The following is a 27,911-nucleotide window of genomic DNA, read 5'->3' as shown; positions in this document are numbered from 1 at the left end:
CTCCTTCTCCCAACACAAAACTCTCGAAAGAAAATCTTAATTATTTAAACTCAAAATACTAAAAAACAATTATAAAAAAATCTTAATTTTTTTTTTAATTTTTTTTTACTCTTTCTCTCTTGATTTTTTTTTTTTGAATGATTTTTCATTGTTTTTAATTGATCATAATGTGATATTTTTGTAGGGCTCTAATCTTAATTACAATAGAAAAAAATGTTTTCTTAGTTTGAATTTCCTAATCAACTTTAACATTGAATTTTTAATCTCAATTCACTTTTCAAACCAATTTCCTTTTCACAATTTTTTTTCAATTAAAACACTTTCAATTCAACAACCCGATTAAAATTAAACCTTTTTTAAATTTCAGTAAAATAAATTTTCTCTCTTTTTTTATATAATAATAATAACTCTAAATTAAATATACTACAAAAAATAATTAAAAAAATTTAAAGCTTAATATTAAAATATAAATTGATTCTGATTAAATAGAGTATCTACAATACCCGATCATCATTTTGTATTTCTTTGAAAAGAAAAAAAAAAGAATTGAATCATCGTGAATTAACATGTTTTATATCGGGATTCAGAGTAGGAGCTAATTGAATATTTTGACAACCCATTTCCTGAGCATCTCTTCTCAACAAACTTGTTTAATCGTTTAATAGATTTGTGACAGATGGATTTAGACTAATCAGTTCACTTGATACAGGATCTCAGTATTATTAAGATACAGTTTTCATTTCTAACTTGATACCAATAGATTACCTCCATGAGTTTCTGGTTATTTGACCTAGAAATCACAGGAAAAAGAAGGGGGAAAAGCAACTTCAATTCTGAATCTTCTAATTTTGTATAATCATGTATTTGGCAACAAAAAGTTTGGACCATCAAGGAAAAGAAACATGACTATCCAAGCAATGAGAAAGAAGAAAAGAGCGATAATCGCGCATCTAAAAGTAACCATATTTTTACATTCAAGGGCATATTTGCATTAGAAGATATGCGGAATTACAGGTTATAAATCAGCTGCCTTCTTCGCAAAAATGATAGTAGTTTTCAATGGAATCAAGCTCAAGCACCATGGACTCTCACCCTCTTGTTGAATGCAAAGACATACATTAATCCGCAAGGCGATGAGAAGTGCAGAAATGAGCGGTGGCCTTGAATTATTCTTTCAGTTGCCTACACAGTTGATATCTTGTGAGTCAACAACATGGTAGTAGAGAGAAGATGCTTTGCCATCAAATCTAGACGCCATTTGATGCACAGATAATCCACAATAATGCTTCCCCAGGCGGGCAATGCAGATATCGATGACTTTCTTGAACATGCAATCTTCTTGAATCAGTGGTTGCTCCACAAACTCAACTAAAGGCATCCACTGCATGATATTGATAACCAATTGAAAAATTAATCTTTAATACGCAAACAAATAATCTTAATAATAATTATATTAAACAGAAACCAATCTGTTTCATTGCAGTAACTTTGTGATCTCACTGCTTTCTAACTCTTTTCTAGCCAGGTGCTTACTTTGGCTGCTTGAATTTCATGATCATCAACCGTAATCTGAGTTGATAGAGGTTTTAGCATGCAGATGAAAAACAAATCTGACTTTTCAAAAGCCGCATTGTGCATATGCCTGGAATGGGGTTACAGGCAAACATCAGTAATCAGAAAACAAAAACTTATCACATGGATTAGAGAGTTACTATCTAAAAATCTTTTTCACTGATGTGGTGACATCCATAAACTCAGTAGTAATGTGTTACCTGAATGCTACTACTTCCACAACTCAGTCTCAATCTGCAATGTGGATCAAGTGCAGCTAGCATTAATACATTAGCCTAATTAGACAATTTAAACTCTCTGAACTGAGATTAAGTTACTGATAATAGAAATAGAACCTAGGAGGCAATATACCGAGCAGAAATTCTTACCCCAGTTTCTTCCTTGACTTCTCTTACAGCTCCTGTAAAAATCTCCTCTGATTTACCATACCAAACAAAAGTTTATTAAATGAAAGATCCAGCCGTTTATATCCAAAAAAAAAAAAATCATACTGTTTGTATTTTCTCTTAATATTTAGGTCAAATTCAAACCAAAATATTATACCTCAAGAATGAAACCGGTTGGCATTTTCCAAAGCCCAACAAATGATGGAGCACAGTATTTCTCTTGTACTACAAGAACCTGCAATTGACCCTTGCAAATGCTTGCATTAAAATTCAACTTTATACAAGTAACTCAAGACAATGTATGGTCCATATTATTGAAGTAATACAAAAAATTCAACTAAATTGGTTTCGTATTTGCTCTGCCTGTCCTTTATTGAGGAAAATAATGGATGTTAAAAGCCATTAAGCACATCAGCACAATAGCAGTCTAGGATATTGACACTGATGGAAATTATGTTGAATAAAATAGGAAAGATGGAATAAATCTTTCTGCTACTTTTTTAAGACAGATAACTCAATAATAGTTCTCTCCCTAAACTATCCAACTCAAGCTCAACTGATTTCATACCTCATTTTTGTCATTGATGACAAATCCTCCAACCCCTACTTTATGTGAAGCATTAGCAGGAAGCATGCTGGGTCCTTCAGGTATCCAGTAAGTTAACATTATATACCCTCTCTCTGCGTGGTGATATTCAAATCCTTCCTGCATCGGAAACCCCCTAATCTCAGAGATTATAGAAGAGTGTTCTGAATGCAGAATATGGGAGAAGAATTTTCAATTGGCACACTGAAATTTAAGTTCTCTTCTAATTTCAATTTTGCGAGAGCACGAAGGAGTAATTTAGTGAAGCCAGTGAAGTGTATGTGCAGGTTTTAATGTCTGGAAGCTACCTTGACAGCAACTGGAACAAGATCTGATTTTTCCACTGGCAACTTAAGCCAAATTCCCTTCTTTTCCTGCAGTTTGAAGGCATAAGATCAGCAATATCCTCAAGTTACTGTTAGTTTTCATCATGTTAAACAGAAAAACAATTTGTTGTGCCCATGATTCCACCAGAACGAAAAGTTATACTCATCAGGAAAAAATTCACAGCTAGATCAACATATTCTAGTATAGTTCATGACACTTGTTATTATGCAAATTCCTAAATATACACAAGAAATTTGCTCTTATGTTATGCTACCAAATAGTTGCCATGTGACCATACAGGGCACTATGGTTAAAGGGAAAAACCACTTAAGAGGAATTTGTAATTTGCTAGACAGAATAGTTGAAAGAAAATAGTTAAAAATGAACATCGACAGGGATTAATTACTTTTGCCTACCAGTGAGAAATTGAGAAACAAAGCATGGAAGCAAAGACATTTGGATTTGCTGGTAATCTTTCTGAATCAACAATGACTCCACCATACTCATCATCAAAGGCATCGAGTGTTCTCATATTTCTCGAGAACAAACTTGAATTTGTTCCATTAATCTGATGTAGCAAATTTCCTGCTCCAAGTTTTTCTTGGTCAATTGAACTTAGAGCTTTCTTTGGCGCATAGGTGTTATCGGGAGTACTTGAATAAGAAGCTATTGGAGATATACCTGAAAACGGAAATGATGGGGAAAATGAGCAAAGAAACCATTAAAATCAAAACTTTCCAATCAATGGCATCTTATATCAAAGAGTGAGATAAGCTAATGGTTTTCCTAAAACCTGGGTTTTTTCTCTTCACTTAACTATGAAAAAACCCACTTCACTTTAAACAAAATCAAAGTATCAAATTATCCAAAAAAAAAAATCAAATTTTCGGTTTCGATATTTTAATGGTTAGTCTCTATGATTTTGAATAAAAATTTCAATTATCCTAAAAAAAATCAAAAGTATCAAATTTGACCATAAAAGCAGGACAACTATCTCTGAACTTTATGTTTATGACCAAAACCAAAACAATCCTGTTTTATTACAGAAAACAGGATGGAAAAGAAAAGAAAACCCAGGAATCTAACAAGGAAGCAAACGATATTTGACTTGACTGATGACAAACTGCCAGCTAATTAAAACATTTGAGTTAGCTCTGCAAGGACAGAACTGTGGGGTGGATTTAGCATCAGCCAATGGCCTGAAACTCGAAAACAAGCTTGAATATGTCCTATGCATGCGTGCTATCTCAGACATTGGCAAAGACTTCGAACTAAGAAAGCTGCACTCCATTTAATCGATAGTATCTAAAACTCCTAACCACTTTTAACGATATCAACTGCTTAATATAGATATAAATACCCTCAAAGATACAAAATAAAAAAAATTGTAACTATCAGAGTAATCTTGGCTCCTGAAAACAAGAAAGAGCTATAAGAAATCGCTGGCCGAGGGAACGGATTGACCTAAGAGATTACATCAGAGACTAAAACATCAATTTGAAAATGGAGCGAGGGGACAAAACAAATCCATGAAGCATGATTATTAGAATCCTTGAACAAGTTTTAATGGTGGATACAAGCCATGTAAGCCATGACTAAGCCTATAATATCTTTATCCACATCAAGCAAAAGACTCTAAAATAATTAGAGTGATATGTTGCTTAATATGTGGTACGAAATGGGTGTTCAATGATGGATGACAAGCAAAGAAATAACCAATTTTAAAAAAGATCTCCAATTCATTCACAGCTAAATGCAAGAAAACGTGGGAAGTAACTAAATCTTGAAAAAATCCCTTCTCGCTCGTGGCAAAGCACAATAATATCTTTCTTTTTCCATTTTTTTTCCTTTGATGACTTAAAATTGCGTGGATAGCATTACCGCACGTGAGTTTCAGATCTCTGGGCGAGGATTTGGAGAAAAATGCTGGATTCTTGTCTTCCGCGGTTTATATTAGCATACTAATAGGGAACATTCTAATATCATACTAACTCTCTTTAAGCCATCGATTATGATGAAAAGATTCTGACCATCCAATGAGCATAACACACCCACAATCTCTTATAAAAAATTCAGATATCTAAGGTGAACAAAAATTAATTAGCATCATCTGATTTCCTGGAGAAATTATTAATTTATTTAATTATTTATGGAATAATTGAAGTTGTGGGGAATCGAACTCTATGATTTTTGGATAAGGCAATTTGGTGAAGTCCACGTGTAACTTTTGGATAACGACATTATTTTAGGTTTAACCTGTTTCGATCCCATCAAGCTGGAGATTGGCCCAGTCCACTTGAACATTTCTTCGCCCACTGACCAGTATCAGTAACATATTTCTTCAATTTTTTTCGCTTTCTTGAGTGGGTTGACTTCAATGTCCAAACCTCTCAACTTGGCAAAGGACTCGACTCTGCCTTTCAGGGTATGAAGTTCTCTAAATCTGCACGCCTCTGCATGTTCAAACAGGGTTCCGTTGAGTATAAATCGTGCAATTCTTTCAACAAAGAGTAACACACCTTGCAATCTTTGCACGCCTTCTGGCTTCTTCTGCCATGACACTGACGTCCTTAACGGTGTGCTTTTCAGAGAAGGTCTTTGACTCCGAAGACTTTAGACCATGGAGTGTTTACTGTTCAGCGGCCCATGCAGCCTCACAAACCTCCTTACCAAAGTCCTTTTGAGTGTTGGCCGTCTGGGATTTAAATAGCCAAAGCTCATAACAGGAAACACGAAAGATTGTATATGCCAACCAAGTGGAACTTATTGGAGGAAACAAATCAGACACTATAATTCAATGGAAACAACGAATTTTTTGAGGAAAGGCTTAAGTACTTGCTCTTTTGTCATACCCAAGATTCCATACCGACGGTTGTTTAAAATATTATGCATCTCATTAGATGAGTTAATTATTGATAAATAAATTTTAATTTTAATTTTAATTTTATTTATATTTTAAAAATTATGTTTTAAAAAATTATTATATAATAAATTATTATAATTATTTGAATATATTATTCATATAAATAATAAATTTTTGGGGTTCGGGATCCCTTGATGTTTAGTAATCATTTTGAGTCTCAATTAATTCGAAATTGAGTCAGATCAGACCTCATAAAAGGGACAAGCTCTCTCAAATTTATTTTCTCTATTCCCAAAACTTGAAATCAAGATCTTGCTTAAGAGAAACGGAGTTCCTTGCTATTTAGATCAATTGACGTTAGTTACATAAATAATAATTATACAGATGATTGTAACTATTTGAATAAAAATTTATATTTATTCATTCGTTATTGTAGATATTCAATTTGATTCAAGCTCGAATCAATTGGATCTAGTCCAAATGGGTAAAATGAGCCCACATTTTTATTTTATAATAGTAATTATTATTAGTATTATTTTTTTTCGTTTATTATTCATTATTATTATTATCATTATTTATTTTATTATTATTATTTCTTTCTTGGATTTTTATCTTTTCTTTTCTTGATTAATTAGGAGATAATGATTAGATTAAATAAAAATAATCAAAAAAAATTATGAAAGTGGATTTGACCTTGAATTTGGGGCCTGACAGAGTTGGGATTAGATTCAAAAATTGAATCCCAATCCTATATGGAATTAAGATTAATCAAAAAAATTTCTAATCAATCTCTATAAATAGATGTTGAAACACAGAGTTGAGAAAAACACAGAGAGTAAACAAAAGAAATCAAAAACATAAAAAAGGAGATTCTAAGAAATAGAAGCAATGTTCTAGAATTTTTAGAAAATTTTTTTAAGTTTTTACATTTTTTTTTTAGGAAATTATTAGAAATTTTCAAATTTCGAGCAGTTTTTCGGTGACATTCAAGTTTTCTAGGGAATATTCTAACGAAAAACCTAGTTTTTTGTGTGTTTTTCAGATTTCGTAAAACATTCAACCGAAATCTGGGTTCTGTTTGGAGAGAAAGAGGAGAAAAAAAAGGGAAGAGAGAGAATAAAGAAGACGCATATGCTGAAAAGGCTGAGTTTTTAGTTTTATATATCCTGCTAAAACGATCGTTTTAGCGTTACTAAATCCAAAAGATTCGCGCGTTTTTGTTTGGGTCAACCCGACCCATAGCGTAACTCGCTTTAACCTGCTTTCACTTATTCCCTGTTGAGCCATAGAGCTGAGCCGAGCTATATCTCGAGCCGCACCGGTTCACCCCTTTTTTGTGTCTGGAGCCGAGCTGCGCCAACCTTCCAGTCGAGCTGAAACTTATCATTACACTAATGGTCACTCCAACCATTAGAAGTCCTTGAGTCATTCATTATGTCTTAAAAGAACAAAATCCTCCATTTTGATTGCTTGTTCTTAGGTTTCAAATGGTGAAGATTTTAGATTTTCATATCTTTCGGGCATTTTCGATGAATTCACAAATTTCACATGGAAGCCACAAGTCCACAACAGTAGACTAATTTCATGTTATAAAATCATGAAACAGATATTTCACCCAACATATCATTTCAAAGAAAGACACAAGTTTGGGGTACATAGCAGCATCACACATAATCATTGGGAGAAAAACAGAGAGATATAACATATAGAAATCCACTAATCTGGTTTTTTTTATGTGTTTAAGAAAAGCATATCTTAGAAAACCAAGTTATGTCAAGTTAAGAGTATGCTATATAGTATATACCCAACAATTATTGCAAAAATATATTATAGATGATAACTATATGATTGTTACAGACCAACCTTAAAGATATATTCATCATCAAAACCAAAATAGGTTTTAAACAAAAATCACATTTTGAAATAACTAGCATCTAACAAGAACCAAAGCAAGTTCTTGATTTCTTTTACATGAAACCACTGAAAGATGGAAGCCAGAGAATTGGAAGAGGAAGTAATGAAAAAACAAGAAACGGGTTTTGGTAAATATAGAACTGGACACCAAAGAAACAAGATACTATGCCGATCGACTAGAAAAGTGATAAATAATGGCCAAAAGGTGGCGACAAAAGCAAGGCTTCTGCAACTCCGCAGCCAGCATTTGTCAAGCAAAGTAAACTAGTTGTTTCCGAAGATATGAGTATGATGACTTTGACACAATAATGATTGGATGTATATCTTTGCTTTGGCATATAATTTTTGCTATTGTTTTAGCTCAAATTTGCTACAAGTTAAGAGTTTGGTTCCCGACAAGACAGAATTGTACTCTCCTCTTTATTAGTAACATGCACAAAGACCAGACATAATGTTTGTCACGCCATATAAATATTTTTTACCTTAATCTTTGTCTTATTAATACTATTGCATATTAAGTATTTCTCAAAATACAGGTTAATAGGAACTCACTATTCCCTTTAGTTAGTTCATACCATTATCCTTAAAAAGTGACGTTCTACAAGTTTGGATTCAAATTCTCACATAACCAATAAGAAAACGAGACATATTTTACATTCAAATGTATTTGTGTGCAATTTGTCAACGGAAAAATTATTTTCTGTTTGTAATTGTCTGTAATTGAGATGAGATGATGAGATTTCAGATTTCACAGACAAAAACAAGAAGCAGCAACGAGTCTTTAAGACATTGTTTAGCAGGGTTGGGTTAATTTAATTGGCTTTTACTGGCTGTTATAAGCTAATTGCCAGTTTTCCACAAGGCGATTGGCTGGCTTGTAGGAAAATTTCTGAGCTTATGATTTAGATTTTAGGCTTTTAATCGACTTTTGGCTGCTTGCAAGAGAAATGTGACATGAAAACTGTGGATAATTAAACCATATTTATCAATAGGGAAGAGAAACAGATTTAATTTGGGTAACTAATACAAATCCTAATTAAAATAAAAAAAAATGATGAAGAAGAAGATAAATGAAATTGATTCTTGGTCGAAGAGGAAACTGCGAAGAAACTGCGAAGGCTGACCTTGGGCCTTGCGACTGTAGGAGCTATTTTCTTTAAGGTTCCTTTTCCAGAGTATAATAACATAATTTCAAGTAACACATCTGCCAGATAAAATCATGAAAGACAAGCTTCAAATTTTAGAAGCAGAGTTGCCGATGGTGTTGATTCAAAGGAAAATTGAGGGAAATTGCTCCCCAGTAGCAAGGCATAAGGTCAGCTTCCTACTTACTTATTCCACATCCTCCGAAGTCTGAAGTTGGCACGTAAATTCTCAAATCATGATATATGCAAATTCCCTTTTTACGATTATGAAATCTCTGGCATTTGTTACTGATCTATTTCCTATCTTCAGGCATGGAAATTTAAGACAAGGCCATAGATTTTATGCATCCTTATCATGCTGCAAAATCTGGTGACAGGACATCAATATTTATTGTGGGGTTTCTTTTCTTGAATAAAAGATCTGATCTTTCGAAATATAATGAAAAACCCAGCTCAACCCATAGTTCACATAAAAATTATGAAAAGAATGAGAAAAAATGAGCATGCCTCGTTGAAATAGTATGAGTTTTAAGAATCAAATTTAAATGATTACCATGAACAAAAGAACCACAATTTAAAGATTGGATATCATCAAGCATCGATTTGTTGCAGCATTTTAAATATATTTTTTGAAGATTTACGTATTGGTCACTTCACCCTTTTCTTTTTTTTTTTTTAATTCTATTAAACCATAAAAAAATTGAGAGCATGCTCATGCAAATACATCATCATGTTGATAATGATAAGAAATAAGTATTCAGGATCGTCATCTTTGTCATCACTTATCATCAAGGTTAGAAAATTTTTTTTAGAATATGAGCTAGAGAGGACAGATGCCATACGGATGTTTGAAAGTTGCAATTGTTAAGGCTGGCTTTGCCTCCAAAACACGTGGTTTTGATTTCTTTGTTAAAAAACACTACAACTACTACTACTTAAATATATTTTCTAAAGGCCTTCAATATCGGAAAGTTTGTACGTGTGACTTTAGTTTTATATAACATTCGGTGTTAACTTAAATTAATCGATTTTAAATTAATAACGCATCTTGTTTTTGAAAAAAAAAATGAATGTGTTCTTTTGCTTCGCGATCCGTCAACTATGGATCCATCGAAATGGCGTTCGGGCATTTGAAGTAAACGAAGCCACGTTCTCACATTGAACAGATTTTTTTATATTGAAGAGTTTGAATGTATGAATGTAGTATATATAAGATTTCGTATTAATTTAAACCAACAAAATTTGAGTTAACGATGTCTTTTATTTTTAAATATATATATATATATATATATAATGTCAAGATGTACGTTTTGCAGAAAATAAGGATTTGAAAATTGAACCTGCGGCCCCCAAATCCAGCCGCAAAAATTGAGAGCATTAAGTGCTTTTTACTTTTCAATTATTAATGGTAGAAAAGGTGATTTTGTATTTGTTAACAAGTCAATCTTCAAAATTGACTGTTTATTAATTTCAAGATTAAGAGCATGCAGTTGCATCTCTTAATATATATAATATAATCAACACTAGCAATGGTAATTCAAGATTAAGGGCTCTGTCCATGCAGCCTTACGTCCGCGTAGAAAAACTCCTTTCTTTGTCGTGTTTTCTTCGAGGTTTTATAGTGTTTATTTGTTCGACGAAGAAGTGGGTGCTTTTGTCGTTTTGAGACAAAACTTCAAGACAAACATTGCGGTCGAAACGCACACGTGCTGATGGTTGGCAGGTTGTGACCACGTACACAGCTATAAGGGTTTCTTCTTTTTTCTTTTTTTTTTTTGCCGAATGAAAGCGGCCTTTTCTTCTGACAAAGTCTGTATATGACCAATGTTGGTCAATTTCAAAGGCTCCACTTTTTTTGTTTGATGATACGGCTGGCCGTTGTTTAAAGGGAGCAAGGATTTGATTCCCCTCCTTAGACCAAAAATGGATATGGTAGCGTGGCAAATGGATCTATAACATTATTCGTGTCCTTCCAAGTGTGAAATTGAAAGATAAAATTTATAGTGAAAATGTGGGAATAGAATAATGAGAGAATTACAATTTTAGTAGTTAATAATTAAATTTAAAATTTAATTTAATTGATTCATATAATAATTTTAAAAAATAATATTTAATAAATATAAAATTTAAATTTTAATATATGTAATTCTTTCATCTATTAAATGTTTTATATTAAAAAAATTGGTGTGCTTCATATTTAATCACTTCTGTGAAAAATTAAAAAAAAATTAAATTTTATAAGTTATATATTGTATTACAATAATCTTAACCAAACATAAATACAGGAGAGATAATTAAGAACACTAGAGTTGTCCATGTTTTTGAGATTCTTGACAGATTTAGATCAATAATGCAATAAAAATATTATAAATATTGCCAATTAGATACTATAAATTAAATATATATATATATATAATTTTCAGCTTCTTAATTTAACGATTAAAAAAATCTTAAAAAAATACAAAATTAAGATTCGACTCTAATCTTTTTTCATCCCTCCTTAATGTAGAGTTTTGTCTTTATTTGTAACAAAAATATATATATTTAATTAATGTTGCAAATATGCAATTAATAATCAATAATCATCAACTTTTATATACATATAAACATCAACAGCCAATGTCCAATTTAACGAGATTCTAAAGTATCCCAATAAAAAAGCAAAACAAAAGAAAATTTCAAAATTACAAAGTACAATCAAAGTAGTTATTTCAAAGGTAATAAAAGGCATAGAAATCTTCCTAAGTGATAGTTAATTTAATTAATTAATTAATGTTAATAGAGATTAAGGGATAAGGTTAGTTCAAGTGTATAAACCTACCTTCCTAAAAGGAACATAAAAAAAGAAAAAAAAAAGGAAAAGAAAGGTAATATTTGATAATTTATAATATAATAAGATAATATAATATAAATATGATATAAAAAATATATAATTTATATAATTTAAAATTTTAATAATTATTATATGTAAATTTAATAAAATAAAAAAAATATATTTTTTATATTTTTATATTAATATAAATTATGATACATAATTTTAATAAAAAATTTAATATTTTACTCGATATAGTACCTAAATAATCAAATTTTGAAAAAAAGGAGTGGGCCTATGCCATAATATTTTTAGGCAAGACTTATCCAAACGATAATAATAATCATTTACATCATTTTTTATATAGTACATGGTCCAGGAGCAATGTATCCGATTAGAGACAGAAAAAACAAATTTGAGCAAATTAAAAGAAAGGGAAAGAAAATGAAAGGATGAAAAAGAAATTGATATTTCAATCAACTTACGTCAGACCGACAATTACAACAAGTGGGTAGGCAAAAAGGGCTGTAATTAGACTCGTAACATTTAGCTGCTCTCATCCGGATGACGTCATTTTAAAAAGATTTTTTAGTAAAAATTAAGAGATCATTTATAATTATATTAATTAATTATAACTTAAAATTACGTTAAATTTAGCCAAATTTTATAAGAAATTTATATTTATATATTATGAACTTTATATAATTTTTTTATTATAATTAAACAATTATAAAATTATAATAAAAATAATTATAAGTGAAATGCATGACATAAAAAATTATAAATATTAGATTTAAAATCGAATTAAATTTAATAATTTTAAATATGACTCTATAATGTGATGTAAAAATAATAAAAAATCTAAAAATAATATAGTTTAAAATTTTAATAAATACTATAAATATTTGATAAAAATAAAAATATATATTTTATATTTAACATTTTAACACAAATAATAACATAATGACTTTTATATTTTATATGTATTTACTCCAAAAAATACTATAATTACATAAATTATGAACTGTGACATCCCATTTCAAATCAAAAAATTCTAAAGATATGTTATAATATATAAGTAAAAATTTAAATTTAAATTTGTAAAGTATTTTTTGTAAAATAAATTTGTGAGATTTTTTTATTAAAGTAGACAAAACCTCATAAATTGAGTGTAGATCTCCACAAATGACATCAAAATCATTATTAGTCGGATGAAAATTAAGTGTTATATTATAAGAGTCACATTTTAAATTTTACAAAAATTAAATACTATACAATAAGAATTATCTCTAGAATTTTAACATTTGATATGATCTTTTAATCTGTATGTATTATATATTAAGCTTGCCCAATGTTTGATGTGTTTAATAGATCTATATATTTTGTATTGAATTTTATGAAGACGAAAAATTTTAACGGAAGAGTTTAGGATACTTTAATTTTATATCAAAAAATTTTAAAAATCTATTATAATATATAAATAAAATTTAAACTTAAATTTATAAAATATATTTCGTAAAATAAAATTATGATACTTTTAAATTAAAATAAATAAAATTTCATAAATTGAGTATGAATATTCGCACACACTCAATCCAAACTCCTAAAAATAATTACATAAAACAATTCTCCACATATTCAAAATATTAACCACGTGTCTTGAATGAACTTTCAAAGCAACCCATTCCCTAAGTATTATTATGGATTAAAAAGAAAAATGGGGCTACTGAAGTGCATGTATCTAGTTTCCCTATATAAAGCCCAGTTTCTGTTTAGCACGCAAAGTTTCAGGCTTCTGAACTCAAACATTGCCTCTCTAATCTATTCTTCTTGATAGCCTGAAATTTTTAGATTTCATTGCATAAAAAATTAATAATTTTCGTCATGGAGATGTACCAAAATACAAATGATTCCGATTTAGCTATGCTGGACTCAATTCGGCGACACTTACTCGGCGAGTCATCAGACCTGCGACTCACTACTTCCACTGACTGTACCGCCGCTCCCCCCATGTTTTGCGGAAGCTCAAGCTTTAGCTGCTTGTACCCTTGTTTGACTGAAACCTGGGGTGACCTCCCACTCAAAGAAAACGATCCTGAAGACATGCTCGTTTTCGGGTTCCTCCGAGATGCTCTGACCGTCGGCTGGGCACCATCCGATAACTCTTCCACGAATTTCCCGCCGATTAAACCGGAACCGCAAGAAATTTTAAAAGGGACACCGATGCAAAAAGTGAACTCGGTGCCGGCGACGGTGGTTCCCGTGGTGGTTCCGGCCAGAGGGAAGCATTATCGAGGTGTTAGGCGAAGGCCGTGGGGGAAGTTCGCGGCTGAGATTAGGGACCCGGCTAAAAATGGGGCTCGGGTTTGGTTAGGTACTTTTGAGACAGCCGAGGATGCGGCTTTAGCTTATGATAGAGCAGCTTTTAGGATGCGTGGCTCGAGGGCTTTGTTGAATTTTCCATTGAGGGTGAATTCCGGGGAGCCTGATCCAGTAAGAATAACCTCAAAGAGAGCGTCACCGGAGCGATCTTCATCTTCGTCCTCTAACTCAGAGAATGGATCGCCGAAAAGGAGGAGAAAGGTAACCGCCTCGGCTCCGGTCCTGGCTCAAGCGGAAGTTAAGTATGAAGTTAGATCTAGTACGGATGGCGAACAGCTATTAGTCAGTTAATGTTGACGTGGCAGTATATTAATGTGGGATAGACACATAGCTCTCAGTTTGAGAGATTGTGTTGGCTTTGTGAATACAAAGAATGTGTTACTATTTCATTAAAGTTTTGTTGAATGGGAATTTTATTTTGTTTTTTTTTTCCCCTAAAAAAAGGTGTCATATTTTGCTTGGAATAGGCACATTGTAAAGGAAAATGTGAATATTACCATCAAATTTTCTCTTTTTATTTTATTAAATGGGGACTTAGATTTTCATCCTTATAATAAATTTGTCCGACATGAGAAATGCAACGATGAAGTCTAAAGTGCATTCTGAAAATAAACTTTCTAAAAAAGCATTACAAATTAAATAAAGATCAAAACCCTTTTTCAAGATCTAAAAGAGCCCAAGAGTGGATTTGTCAATTTTAAAATAAATATAATAATATGATATAAAAATAATATAATTTAAAATTTTATAAAAATTATATGTAAATTTAATAAAAATAAAAAATATATTTTACGTTTAACATATTAACATAAATTATAATATAATAATTTTTTACTTTTATATATTTAATATAAATTAAAATTTATATAAATACATAAATTATTAAATGTCCGGTTTCAAAAATAGCTTAAGAACGGAGGATCCTCACAAGCAAAACTCGACTTGATTATTATACTCCGGAAAAATTTATGCTGCAAAGCCAATGAAATGGGCCTGAGATAATGGGAACAGATACAGAGAATGGGTATTTTTAATGGGCCTTTGATAATGGGAAAGGTAACATTGCTACAAAAGAATGCAGGCTACCAAGTCCTAGGCCTGGATTTTGGGCTTTCCTTTAAGTTGGGTTGCTGGTTTTTGTTTCTAGGCTTTCCTTAGTCTGTTCTTGTCTGGTTCTGTTGTTGAGAACTGTAGCATTGGTCGGGCCATGGGCTAGTTGGCCTTCTAATCATGAGGACGAGGTAGTGAAGACTGAAGAGTTGGCCTCCTATTTGTTTGTATAAAGCAGAACAACATGGTACCAACTCATGACTCCTGTTTTCTCAATATATATGCAGTAGAGCATGGCCATGGGAAAACTGACATGAGTTTTGTTCCCCTTGGAGGAGGAAAGATCTTTAGTTATTCCTTTTCCATTTCGAAGATTTTGAGGATCACATATATCTATCTTGACAATATTTTCTTTTCCTCCAAAAGACGAGCCCCTAATATTATTACTGATACAATGATTTGTACAGCAAGCTGCAATTTTTTACTTGATCAATTACAAAGTCATGCTAGAATGTAGTCAATGGTAGTTGTGAATTCATTTATAATATTGCTTTAATCACCAAGCATAATTGCAATGCTTTACCAACCTTGACTTTTGTCATCTGTCATTGTGGCCAACTGGCCATGGATTTTAGTTGCGTGACGCATTTCTTTCTTCTCCCGTCGAAAAGTTTGTCGCTGAACCAAAATTCTTTAATGAGTAGGACATTCATATTTCATCCCAATGACACGTATTCCATCTATCATTTTCTTCTCTTCAAATGCGTTGACAAGGAATAGTTGCCACTTTCCACATCACGTAGATATATTCTGAATGTTACTTGTGAGCATTGATCTTTTGACAGAAGACATGTTCAAATGTTTTAACTTCTGAACTCTTTGACACATGCCAAGGTCACTGTCTATTGCCGTAATTGCAGATGCCATTGACTGGAAACAGCAGCTACATATGTTAATGTTCTCACTGAAAAAGATTCACTAATTGAATTGGGAAAAAAGAGAATGGGTTTTTTCTCCGAGCTCCATTTTTTCTCATTTTCTCTTTCGCTTTTACCTGTTTTTTCTGTGGCTAATGTAACTTTGGGCTCCTCATTGTCCACAACCCATGCTAACTCTCCTTGGCTTTCACCTTCAGAGGAATTTGCTTTTGGATTCCGGCAACTCAACAATTCAAACCTTTTCTTGCTTGCCATATGGTTCGAGAAAATTCCTGATAAAACCATTGTTTGGTATGCAAATGGAAATAACCCAGTGCAAAAAGGATCAAGGGTGGTACTTTCGGCTAGTGGGCTAGTCTTGAACGACCATGAAGGGCAAACAATATGGGAAGCGAAACCAGCTTCAACAGTGTCTTATGCTGCCATGCTTGACTCAGGTAACCTCGTGCTTGCAGCCAGCAATTCTGGTTATGTTTGGGAGAGTTTTAAGAATCCCACAGACACCATTTTGCCTACACAAAAATTGGATTTGGGTAGCGTTCTGTCTTCTCGCCTAACAACAACCAACTTCTCCAGGGGAAGGTTTGAGCTCCATTTTGTGAATGGAAGTCTTCAGCTGAATCCTGTGGCCTGGCCAACTTTATCCCGCTATAAATATTATTATAGCAGCCATACTTATAATATAAATCCTCATGAATCTGGATATCAGCTTGTTTTCAATGAATCAGCAAATATTTACATCGTGAAGACGAATGAAGAAGTCGTTCAAATTCCTTCATGGAGTGCTATAAATCACATGGACGATTACTACTACCGGGCAACACTTGATTTTGATGGAGTTTTCACACAGTATGCTCATCCGAAGAATGCTAGCTCAAACCAGAGCTGGCAGCCTGTGGGATCAATCCCTGAAAACATTTGTCTTGAAATATTCAATGAGCTTGGAAGCGGTGCTTGCGGCTTCAACAGCTACTGCTCAATTCAAAATTGGAGGCCCAGATGTGATTGCCCCCCAGGCTATGTCTTTGTGGATCCAGATAACAGATTTAGTGGATGTAAACCAACTTTCCCACAAGGGTGTGATGTAGATCATGGTTTGAGAGATCCTCAAGAGTTATATGAAATAAGGGAAGTTCGTGACGTCGATTGGCCACTTGGAGACTATGAAAGATTGGCACCTTATAATCAGACAGAGTGTGAAAATTCTTGCTTGCATGACTGCTCTTGTGCTGTTGCGATCTTCGATGGCATGAGATGTTGGAAAAAGAAACTGCCACTCTCGAATGGAAGACTCAGAAGCTCTGGTTTCTCGAGGGTACTTTTCAAAGTAAGGAAAGAAGCTAATCCAGGTTATTGCACAGCAAACTATGACAGAAACAAAGATGAATCAATTCTTTTACGAGCACTTCTTGGAAGCTCTGCATTTTTCAATGTCGTTTTGCTAGTGATATCTCTAATGGTCTCCAAGAGGCACAGAAGAAAAGGAGGAGGGAGTAGTGCCCAAAGTTCAAGTGTTTTTGAGCCAAATTTGAGTCTCTTTACTTATAAGGAACTTGAAGAAGCAACGGATCAGTTCAAGGAAGAACTTGGCAGGGGTTCGTTTGGAATTGTCTATAAAGGTATCCTGAAATCTAGTTCAAGAAAACTTGTCGCAGTCAAAAAATTGGACAGGTTGGCTCAAGAAAGGGAAATGGAATTTAAAACTGAAGTGAGTGCAATTGGTAGAACCCATCACAAGAATCTTGTTGGATTGCTTGGCTTCTGTGAGGAAGGGACTCACAGGCTTTTAGTTTATGAGTTCCTGAGCAATGGCACTTTAGCAAATTATCTCTTTGCACTTACCAGACCTGATTGGAATCAGAGAATCCAGATTGCCTTGAACATTGCAAGAGGACTTGTCTACTTACATGAAGAGTGTGATGTACCTATAATCCACTGTGACATTAAGCCTTATAACATACTTCTAGACGAGCATTTCACTGCAAAGATTTCCGACTTTGGACTGGCAAAATTGTTACTCTCCAATCGGTCTAGAACTCTTACTATGATCAGAGGAACAAAAGGATATGTGGCTCCGGAATGGTTCAAGAACGTATCAATTACGGCTAAAGTGGATGTTTACAGTTTTGGTGTGATGTTATTAGAGATCATTTGCTGCAGAAAAAGCGTGGTGATGGATTCATCAGAAGAAGAAAGAGCAATTCTAACGGATTGGGCTTATGTTTGCTATGTCGAAGGAAGACTAGATTTTCTGGCAAGCGACGATGAGGCAGCCATGGCGGACAAGGACAAACTGCGGAAATGGGTAATGATAGCCCTCTGGTGCATCCAAGATGATCCTGCAAACAGGCCTACGATGAAAATGGTAATGCTAATGCTAGAGGGCTTTGTTGAGGTCCCTTTTCCACCGTATACCTTTCTTCATCAAAATGGATGAGAATTAAACTTTTCTCAATTCGTTTCATTGACTGAATGCATTGTTTATTATTTGCTTTCTATTTTATCATTATTTGGGTTGATAAATCTATGAATAGGAATGAAACTTAGGCAGAACCCATCAAATAGCTGTTGTAACGTACCAAAAGAAAAGGCATGCATAAAACTGGATTACGCAGTTAACTGGAAAAAAAAAAGTAATATATTTGACTACCTTATACTTGATATTTAAATTACATAGCTGCTCAAAATTGAAATTGGGAAACATCAAGATAGTTGACCGTTATCTGCAAAGGACTAAGGTGTGAATTTGAAAGTCGTTCCTGATTGTCATATTTTTCATCGCTTTCAGGACTATTCGGGAAAAGGTTGAAATTTGGTCCAAGGCCTTGAACTTGTTATAAGAAGTTCACGTCTTGTTCTGAAAATAACCTTGAAGAAATGCTATAGCCAAACATACCCAGATTGTAAATTGGATCTGTATTAGGCAATTACACAGGAGATATACTCGGAATATTAGTACTAGATCATTCCTTTGGAAAGTTCACTTGAGTAATCTGTTTATTGAGAAAAACTATTCCACCCGAATGACTGAGTTAGTAAACAACAAATAATATCCCATGACAACCCCAACCATCCTTTCTCTTGGTGGGTGGTGTTACCAATATCATGGTAAGGCACAACACCCGAGTTAAATCCCAAGCTCATCCACCACTTAGACCGTACTACTATAGTGTGAAACACTACCACTGAAGTTGACTCCATCCCTTGAAATTCATCAAGGGACGTAGAGACAGTGGATTGATTTTTTTTTAAGCTTGGAATGAAGATTTTTTAATCATCAAGTACTAACACTGATAAAACTGAATCATGCAGCCACATACAATAAGTTTCTTAACGAGCAGGGTTCTACAATAAATCATCAAATAGGCCTGTTTGCTACGTGGCAACAGATATATCTGTTCGAACTAAGTTGCCCACATGCAGAGGATGAAAGGAGTAAAGAGATATGCTGAATATGTCAAGGTGACTGAATATTTAGAATCTAACAAGTTTGAAGGAAATTGATGCCAACAACTGCCATCTTAAAATCCACCTGAAACTTTCTTCGCAACTGCAATAACATTGAAGTTGAGTGACTCAGGATTTTTCTGGATCATGCCCTTTATGACTTTCGCTGCATCCTGTTGTAAGATAAAAAATTTTAGCAGTTAGTCTAATAGTAGCACATAGTGCAAATGTTTGTCACTGAAAATTATGGAAAATAGCCAGAAGAATGCTGAAACCTGATCATTCACACTAGATTCACAGTCAGAAAAGTCCAATCACAAGGGTGAAACACTCTTCCGATACCAAAATGTTTTGAGCGGTTCAGCTTAGCACAAGCAAACAAAAAAGCAGACAGAGGCAAACTCCACTGAGGGAGTTTGAGATGGATTTTGAAAGCAGAAGCTGACGCTTCAAACCAAAACTTATTCTACTACTTGAAACTCCACAAACCCCGAGCTGAAAGAGATATAGATGAGCTAGCTTCATCCACTTTCAACTTGCTCAAGGCCCAACAGACTTATAAATAAAAATTAAAAAAAAAAATCCCCTCTGCAAACACCAAACCACTTCTATTTCTTAAAGGTAAAATATTTCTAGTAAAATGTCTTTTTAACATCCAAATATATGTGAAAAGGAAAATCATAAGAAGAAAATAGATTTAGTTTTAATTGCCAACACAAACCTGCAATAAGCTACTTGGTGAGGAAGCACCATGTGATATCGGTCCTGACTTTCTTCCATCAAGCTCATAAAGTTCCCCTACATTAATGAGAAGAAAAATGATTAAGATTAAATCACCAAAAACAACTACATTTAAGATATTTCAAAAGCATCTCCGACCAAAGCAACAGGCATTGTCTTTTCCTTTCATTTTTGCTTCCTTATATTCCGAAATGAGAGAGAGAGAAAGAGAGAGAGAATATGTACCATCAACACATGTGAAGCAAATAAAATGAGTGTCTACATTGTCAGAAGCCTGTCAAGAAAATTCGGTATAACAGAAAAATAGAAATATATTAGACAAAAAAAAAATCTTTGCACTCTGTCTTGCGAAGACTCATCAATAAAGTAGCTCAGCCTTGCTATACCATATTGCTCACAAAAAACAACCTTGATATGCTATATTGTGCGGATCCGTATCCTATCATAACTTCAAGATCTTATAATTTTACATTAATAGAATCAAGAAAAGAAATTACTTATAATAGATTTACCTCTGTTTCACCAGCTGTAGCCGCCACAGAATGAGCATCTTCCATTTCTCTGTCATTCTCAAGAAATGCTGCACGCTATAGAAGGATACAACAATTTGAAGTCAGCAATGAGGAATCACCAAAACATGCAGGAAAAAACATACACACGTGCATGAAGAGAGTGAGAGAAAGAAGAAGAACCTCCATTGGATCCATGCTTGCAGTAGATTTGAAAAACCTATCTAAAAATGATCCCTCTTCTGAAAAAGACAAGGAAAAAATAGTTATGGATGTGTTTTACATAATAGGCTAAGAACTACTAATACCTTTTGGTTCAGTGCTCTAAGGAAGCATGATCCTAATATGGTATACTTTGCTATAGAAGATCACAATGAAATTCAGTTCCTCATTTTGAGATAGAAAAAGGAATAAATAAAAATGCCCACTCATGGGTACAGCATATGTCTTAATTACCATTCTCCCAACAACTATTATTCCAACTCATGACAGATGCAAGCTGACATATGACAGTTAAACAGATAAATGCAAAAATTATCAAACATTACTAAGTATGGTGTGTGAACATCTTTAACATGAATATTAGAATAAGCATTATTCATTGATAAATGATGAATATTAAACCCAACTTACGAAGCTTGATTTCTGAAGTGATATTTCCAACACTGTGAAGAAGTCCAATTGTTCCACAAGCATTTCCCACAGTTTGTTTCATGAAATAAACTTTACTGCCAGCATCCTACAGCCAAAATATAGGGGAGAAAATTTTTAATTGGACCATACAAAGTTCTAATCATTGTTACCATTCGAAACTACTGAATCTATTCTTTTAGTTTTAGGAAAAACAAAAAGTGGGAATGGAAATTTTTTAACTTCAATTTTGCATTCTCTTAAGAGTGCTTTTCCTTTCCCTGTTCAATTCTACTCCTTGTACTTGGTTATTTGATAAGCTCCATCACCCAATAGAGTAATTAGTCTCATCCACCCAGTAATTCACAATTATGAATTCTACCAACACAAAATATACAAATGTGTGGTTGACAAAGAGCATATCTATAGCACCAAAGAGATCTTTTACACCAAGAAGAGATCACGATCATCTAGCAATCGTAACGCAGAACTATACAAGTTTGCACAATCATAATTTACAATTGTTCTATGGTCTAAACATATCTGATCAATCTTGACAACAGTCTGATGCAAAACACAGAGCTATAGTAGGATATTATATTAAAAAAAGCCATTGCCCTTACTCTTTTCTCATTATCCTGCTGCAATCTCTCTTCTTCGGTCTGAAAACATTCAAAACATAAAAACAGACAACTTTTATTATGTGTATCAGTTAAGTTAATCTTCAAGATACAGCCCAACTAGGCGACTACGAATAATAGAAAGCAATAAAGGTTTCAGTTGAACACACCTGAGATGTTATTGGAAAAAGGAAAAGGACAGCAAAAACAGGCTGAGGGACCATTGCTAAGAGCTCATCCTCCAAGCCATAAACATCGCAGCACTCTGCCTCATCCTCCGGAAGACCCAGACCCCAAAGAAACTGCGGAATACGAATTTTTCCATTTTCAAGGAATTAAAACAAAATATTACTATTACCACAGACTCATAACAGTCAATTTGTTTCAAAACTTAATTTTCTTACAAAAAAAAAACCCTAACTCTCTATTCAATTGCCGAAACTTAAAAAAAAAAAAAAAAAACCCATGAAAAAGGTTTTTTGTATGTTTCCTTTCTGTTATTTTCCGATCTTTTATCGGGAACCAAACATTATAAGAAATAAATAAAAAGAGAAAAAGAAAAGAAAAGAAAAGAAAAATGAAAAGCACCTGGTTCATAACATCGGGGTTAGCTTCGAGAGGAAGCCACCGCTTCGCAGAAGGACTTTCGTCTGGAGTTGCCATTTTGCTTTTGCTTTTTCTTTTCCTTTTCTAGGAATTGGATTTTAATTCTTTTGATAGATAGGATTTCAGATCTGTGAGCTTTGGCTCTTCTCTTCTCTGGCTTTATATATAGGTTTTGGATGGGTTTTAAATCTGATAAAAATGACAATGAAAATAAGGAATTTGTTTTTAACCGCACTGTGAAACTGAAACACGGCAGTCAATACTAACCCGTCACTCAAATATTCCCCTTTACTTGTGACAATGTAAGCATATAGGCTTGGTCTCTTGATGGGCCCATTACAATCTAATAGGCTCTTGATCAGCCCATTTTTTGGCACCGTTAAGTTGCTCTTCCATTTTTTTCAGGGGTTTTTCCAAAATTGAGTTAGTGAAAAAAATATATAATTATTGTATGCTAATTTATTATGTATAAATAAGTAAAATATCTTCATCTGACCTTGTTTGCATAATTTTATCTATCAAAGATTATGGCAATCCTTCCTCTTTCCATAGGATTTTGTCCAAGGATGATAATAGTAATAAATAAATAAATAATTGTCATTATTTTATTCGTTTATGTCAGATTTTGATAGTTAAATTTGAAAATAAAACGGATTCTAATAAAAAATTTATTATTTGTAATAGATTTGGATAGAATATGAATAGTATTATTTGAATATTCAATATTTAAATTCATTTAAGTTTTAACAAAAAATAACGAATATTCGAATTTAAATTTATTACCTATTTACATATGTAAATTATATAAAATTTTATAATTTTGAAAGGTTTCAAACCTTAATAGGAAACTTTTTTTTTGTTATTAATTAAAAGTAAACTTGAATTTTAAATTATATTTTTATTTATTTTATATTTTAATTAAATTTTAAATAAACAAATTTAGATTTAAATAATTGTACTAAAATTAAACCAATTATTTAAACGAATTTAAATATTATAAATATTAAATAAATTTAAATATAAATATTTAAAAAATAATAAATATTCACTCTGTTAACATCCCTAAATTTTGCCTAATCTTACACAAATAAGGTGATTTAAAATGCGATGTGAATGGAGGATTTAGGGAAAAAGATAAGGCCTCCATTGGCTTAAGAATACTTCTGGCCCATTGGGTTCAAAATTGATATATGACGCTCGCATTCAGAACACAAAATTTATTTAGAATTAATATAAAAAATATTATTTTATCTTTTTATTTTTGAAAGTCGCTAATTATATACAAAGCCATTCACTCATCCAGTTATATGAGCAATTGTTTGACGTAATTTTTATCAGTTATTTGGCCCTTTTCAAATAATAAAAATAATATTGTTAGTACATTTATATAAAATATTGTTATTATTAATTGTCAATTAACATTGTGGTTTTAAATTTCACACTTAGATCAACAATCAAATTACTTTTTTTAAAATAAAAATTGCGGTTATTTAAAAAAATAAATTTAAAATTTAATTTAATTAATATATGTGACATCCAATAAATTTAAAATTTAAATATCAATATTTATAATTTTTCTAATATCTTTCTAGACAAAGGTTTTAATTTTGTGATCTATTCAATTTTTACCAAATTTGCTTCCCCTTGGCTTTTCTATTGATGACAAGAAATAAAATATGGAAGGACAAAAGAAGGGTAATATACTTTTCTCCTTGAGAAAATTTCTTTTTAAAATTAAATATGATAATTTTAAATATAATATGATAATATAATATAAAAATAATATAAATAAACGTAAATATTTCCCTCTACTTATAACAATGAAAACATAAAGGCTTCGGCTCTTGATAGGCCCATTATAATCTAATAGGCTCTTGATAAGCCCATTTTCTAGCACCGATAAATTAATTTTCCTTTTATTTAAGGGTTTTTCCAAAATTTAGTAGAAAAATACATAAATATTGTATGTTAATTTATTATGTATAAATAAGTAAAATATCTTCATCCGAGCTTGCTTTCATAATTTTATCTATCAAAGATTATGGCAATCCTTCGTCTTCCCATAGGATTTTCTCCATGGATGATCATGGAAATTAAATAAAAAGATATTCGTTATTATCTAATTTATTTAGGTCAAATTTGGATAATTACAACGAATAATTAATACATTCATATAAAAATATTTTATTATTTTAAATGGATTCAGATAGAATATAGATAATATCCTATGAATATTCAATATTTAATTTTAATGAATATTAATAAATATTCATCTTAAATTTATTATTTGTTTACATGTGTAAAATATATAAAATTTTATAATTTTGAAAGGTTTTGAACCTAAAAAATAATATTTTATTTGTTATTAATTAAGAGTGTATTTAAATCTGAAATTAAATTATTATTTATTTTATATTTTGACAACAATTTTAAATAAACGAATATTTTAATAGATTCGAATATGAATAATGATATTAAATTTAAACAAATATTTAAACAAATTTAAATATGATAAATTTTAAATGAATTTGAATATAAATATTTAAAAATAATAAACATCCACTTCGTTTAGCATCCCTAATTTTTTTCTAATCTCATACAAATAAGTTGATGTAAACTGCAACGTCAATAGATCTTGGATTTACGGAAAAAGATAAGGCCCCATTGGGTTAATTATTGTTACTATTAATTGTAAATTAGCATATTGATTTTAAATTTCACACTTAAATTAACAGTCAAATTACTTTTTTAAAAATTTAAATTCTAAGCAATATTAAAAAAATTGAATTCGAAATTTAACTAAATTAATTCATATAATTATATAACATTAATTAAATTTAAACATTTATAATTTTTTTCATATATTTAAACACGACCTCTTTTGTAGTGATTTAAAATTTTTTATTAATTTAATAATTAAACTATAAATTAATGTAGTGATTATAAATTATAATAATTAAATTAACAAAATTTTCATTCTATTTTTTTTTTCATTTCTTTTGCCAAATAAAGTCTTAATCTCGATATTGACTCTTGAACATATTCGACACAGATCATATATAAAATCAGAAATGACACACAAAATTCTTTTCCACCCTAATTTTCTGTGACTTTTTTTTTATACTACGAAGGACCAAAGAAACTATCTAAAAGCAAGAAAAATTTTTTTTTTTAAAAAGACAAAGTAAAAGTCATGTGTACACATTATATACGGTCTTACTCTTCTCTGGGATTAGTTCGTAATTCATCAAAATACCGCGGCGACCTGCCTATAATCTGTTGGGAAAAAATATTTTAATCTCCCTTTGTTTCCTTTGATAGTAGCAATAGAAATTTTTTTTTTTCTTTTTGTTGACTTTTCTACTCATGCCCCACTGTCTGCATACGAACCGTTGGAATTATATCTTCCATTATAGTTGACCAAAACCTTTATATTTCATTGACAAAAATCAGTTTAATTGGTAAAAATAAGAAGTTTCTTTGTCAACAAAGAATTGGATTTTTATAAAGAATATTTCAAAAATAAAATCATAAATGTATTCAGTCAAAAAAAAAAAAAAAGGGTCATCGTATCAAGAAAAAAAAAAGCAAAATCTGAGGACATTCTTGAAATATTACCAAAAAAAAATCTTATTTTTTAAGTCGAGTAATTTAATTAATATAATTTTTTAAATATTTGAGATCGTTGAAACTTTAAAAGTATTAACAAATGATTTGGACGTGTACAAATATTCTCAAAAAAAATTCAACGCGTTCAGCTCATGTTTCTAAAGCTCGGCTCTCACTTTCAAAATCTAATATGATTTTATATTCATTAATGCAGACTGCTTCCACCTTATAAAAAAAAAAAAAATGCTATAGCTATCGGTATAAATAGCTTAATTTAATACAAAATACCTAATGAGAGCGTCATGCATACCAAAGCATTTTTTTTTTAAAATTTTTTTACTTTAAAACATGTAAAACATTGACTAACTTATTCTCATAACTACTAATTCGTGTATTTTTTATATCAAACAAATCAAGTTTAGTTCATACAAAGCCCGCCTGCTGGTTCTTATGCGTGGGTCATGTCATGTATGCATATAATATTTGCTCGTTTTAGCTATATCTTAATCCAAATGCAGTCATTTTCCAAATTTTTTTAGTTAAATTTTGCTTCGCGTTTGTGCTTAATTGTTTAAAAAATTTTATTTTTTAAATGATGCCGCGTGATATCTCTCGCCTTCTTCACCACGCTGGTCGGTGGTCTCGCTGTTGAAAATGATAGGGTTTTTCGCCCCATTTTCGTCTGCTTAAGTCTACATTTTCGTTTGTGTGTGTTCATTTGATTCATCTTTAAGTGTATAAAAGAACAGAGTCTTTCTTTTATGATGTGTTCATATCGTTAAAATTTATTAGTAACTGTTTGACACGATGAGCAAAATTAAGGAATAAATCATTGAAAAGGTCTCAACCCCTAACTTTATCAGTCACTAACAGTTATTTTTACCATGGGTTTCATTGGTAAAGGATTAAATTTTTAATTTTGATAACTTTAATTAAAAAAATAAAAGAGAAACACAAGTTAATATAATCATTCTTTGATATTGATATAAAAAAATCTAACTTATTCATAGATTGGGTATAAAAGAGATGATCGCACTAGTGTTTTATATATGATCCTTTCTTCGGAATATCGACTTTAAATATTATCGTGATTCCGATTCATAAAAAAAAAGCAATGTGATATATATTCATCCAAGAAAAAAATTTTTTTTTCATTTAAAGTTATCAAATATTGAAACGGTCCTATTATTAAAACTAAATTTTTATGAATTATATTGATATATAAAAAGTCGTAATTTAAAAGCAAAAAAAAGAAAAAAATAATTATATGAATTAATTAAGTTTTTAATTAAAAAATTTATGAATTTTATTCTTTAGTAAATGTAAGAAACAAGTTTTGAGTACACGTAATTTCGTCTTGCTCGAGCATTTAGATAATTCTGGATATGCAGTGCCCAATTGTTTGATCAGTAGTTATAATATTAGATTGATCATTAATTTCTAATATTTGACAAGATGATTGTGGAGCAACAATGGGTTTATAACTGTTTAAGTGTATTGCAGATTGAGTTGCCTACATCATCTCGCACCAGCAACAAGCTATGCCTTAACTTTTATAGTGACCCTCCCAACACTGGATTAGGGTGATAATTTTCAGCACCAACATGAAAAATAAACTTTGAAAAACTTATCAGAGCACCAAACACAGTTCAAAATTGATGACTTTTTGTTCTTTGCATTACCTTTTGGGTCTTTCTTGGTTATTTCAAGTTTCAACAAGAAAACTCATTCCAAAATTCATTCTTTTACTGCATCATCCTGGGTAGACAGGAAC

General features: G+C 31.6%; 3 protein-coding genes and 1 pseudogene across 5 annotated transcripts; 2 read left to right on the top strand and 2 right to left on the bottom strand.

Moving 5' to 3' along the window:
- Window positions 1-826: 826 nt before the first annotated feature.
- Window positions 827-4,329, bottom strand: LOC111315195 (nudix hydrolase 8-like; annotated as a pseudogene). The gene is made up of 9 exons (XR_016344946.1): window positions 4,026-4,329; window positions 3,278-3,554; window positions 2,853-2,918; window positions 2,527-2,664; window positions 2,116-2,193; window positions 1,941-1,991; window positions 1,773-1,806; window positions 1,534-1,642; window positions 827-1,381 (listed from the first exon to the last, which is right to left on the bottom strand). The product of XR_016344946.1 is annotated as a nudix hydrolase 8-like (transcript).
- A 9,018-nt stretch (window positions 4,330-13,347) lies between these two features.
- On the top strand, window positions 13,348-14,514 carry LOC111305240 (ethylene-responsive transcription factor 2-like). The gene has a single exon (XM_022902587.2). It carries the CDS (start codon window positions 13,490-13,492, stop codon window positions 14,276-14,278), a length of 789 nt encoding a protein of 262 aa, XP_022758322.1. The 5' UTR covers window positions 13,348-13,489; the 3' UTR covers window positions 14,279-14,514.
- A 1,378-nt stretch (window positions 14,515-15,892) lies between these two features.
- Window positions 15,893-18,430, top strand: LOC111305235 (G-type lectin S-receptor-like serine/threonine-protein kinase LECRK3). Its single transcript, XM_022902575.2, has one exon. The coding sequence runs from the start codon at window positions 16,040-16,042 to the stop codon at window positions 18,410-18,412; it is 2,373 nt and encodes a 790-aa protein (XP_022758310.1). The 5' UTR covers window positions 15,893-16,039; the 3' UTR covers window positions 18,413-18,430.
- Window positions 18,431-19,269: 839 nt separating this feature from the next.
- On the bottom strand, window positions 19,270-22,708 carry LOC111305246 (ubiquitin carboxyl-terminal hydrolase 3-like). Of its 2 annotated transcripts, XM_022902597.2 has the most exons (9): window positions 22,511-22,708; window positions 22,093-22,224; window positions 21,926-21,964; window positions 21,306-21,411; window positions 20,856-20,914; window positions 20,676-20,750; window positions 20,389-20,437; window positions 20,144-20,220; window positions 19,270-19,595 (listed from the first exon to the last, which is right to left on the bottom strand). In XM_022902597.2, exons 1-9 carry the CDS (start codon window positions 22,583-22,585, stop codon window positions 19,497-19,499), a joined length of 711 nt encoding a protein of 236 aa, XP_022758332.1. In that variant the 5' UTR covers window positions 22,586-22,708; the 3' UTR covers window positions 19,270-19,496. The 2 variants fall into 2 exon arrangements, with proteins under 2 accessions (XP_022758332.1, XP_022758341.1); XM_022902606.2 differs by lacking the exon at window positions 21,926-21,964 and having other exon boundaries at window positions 22,511-22,707.
- Between the last annotated feature and the right edge of the window lie 5,203 nt (window positions 22,709-27,911).

Source organism: Durio zibethinus, chromosome 9, assembly GCF_047325235.1.
Source record: "Durio zibethinus cultivar Kanyao isolate XHJ-2024 chromosome 9, ASM4732523v1, whole genome shotgun sequence".
NCBI lineage: Eukaryota > Viridiplantae > Streptophyta > Magnoliopsida > Malvales > Malvaceae > Durio > Durio zibethinus.
The sequence above is the reverse complement of the archived record's forward strand: the minus strand, read 5'-3'. Positions and strand labels throughout refer to the sequence as shown.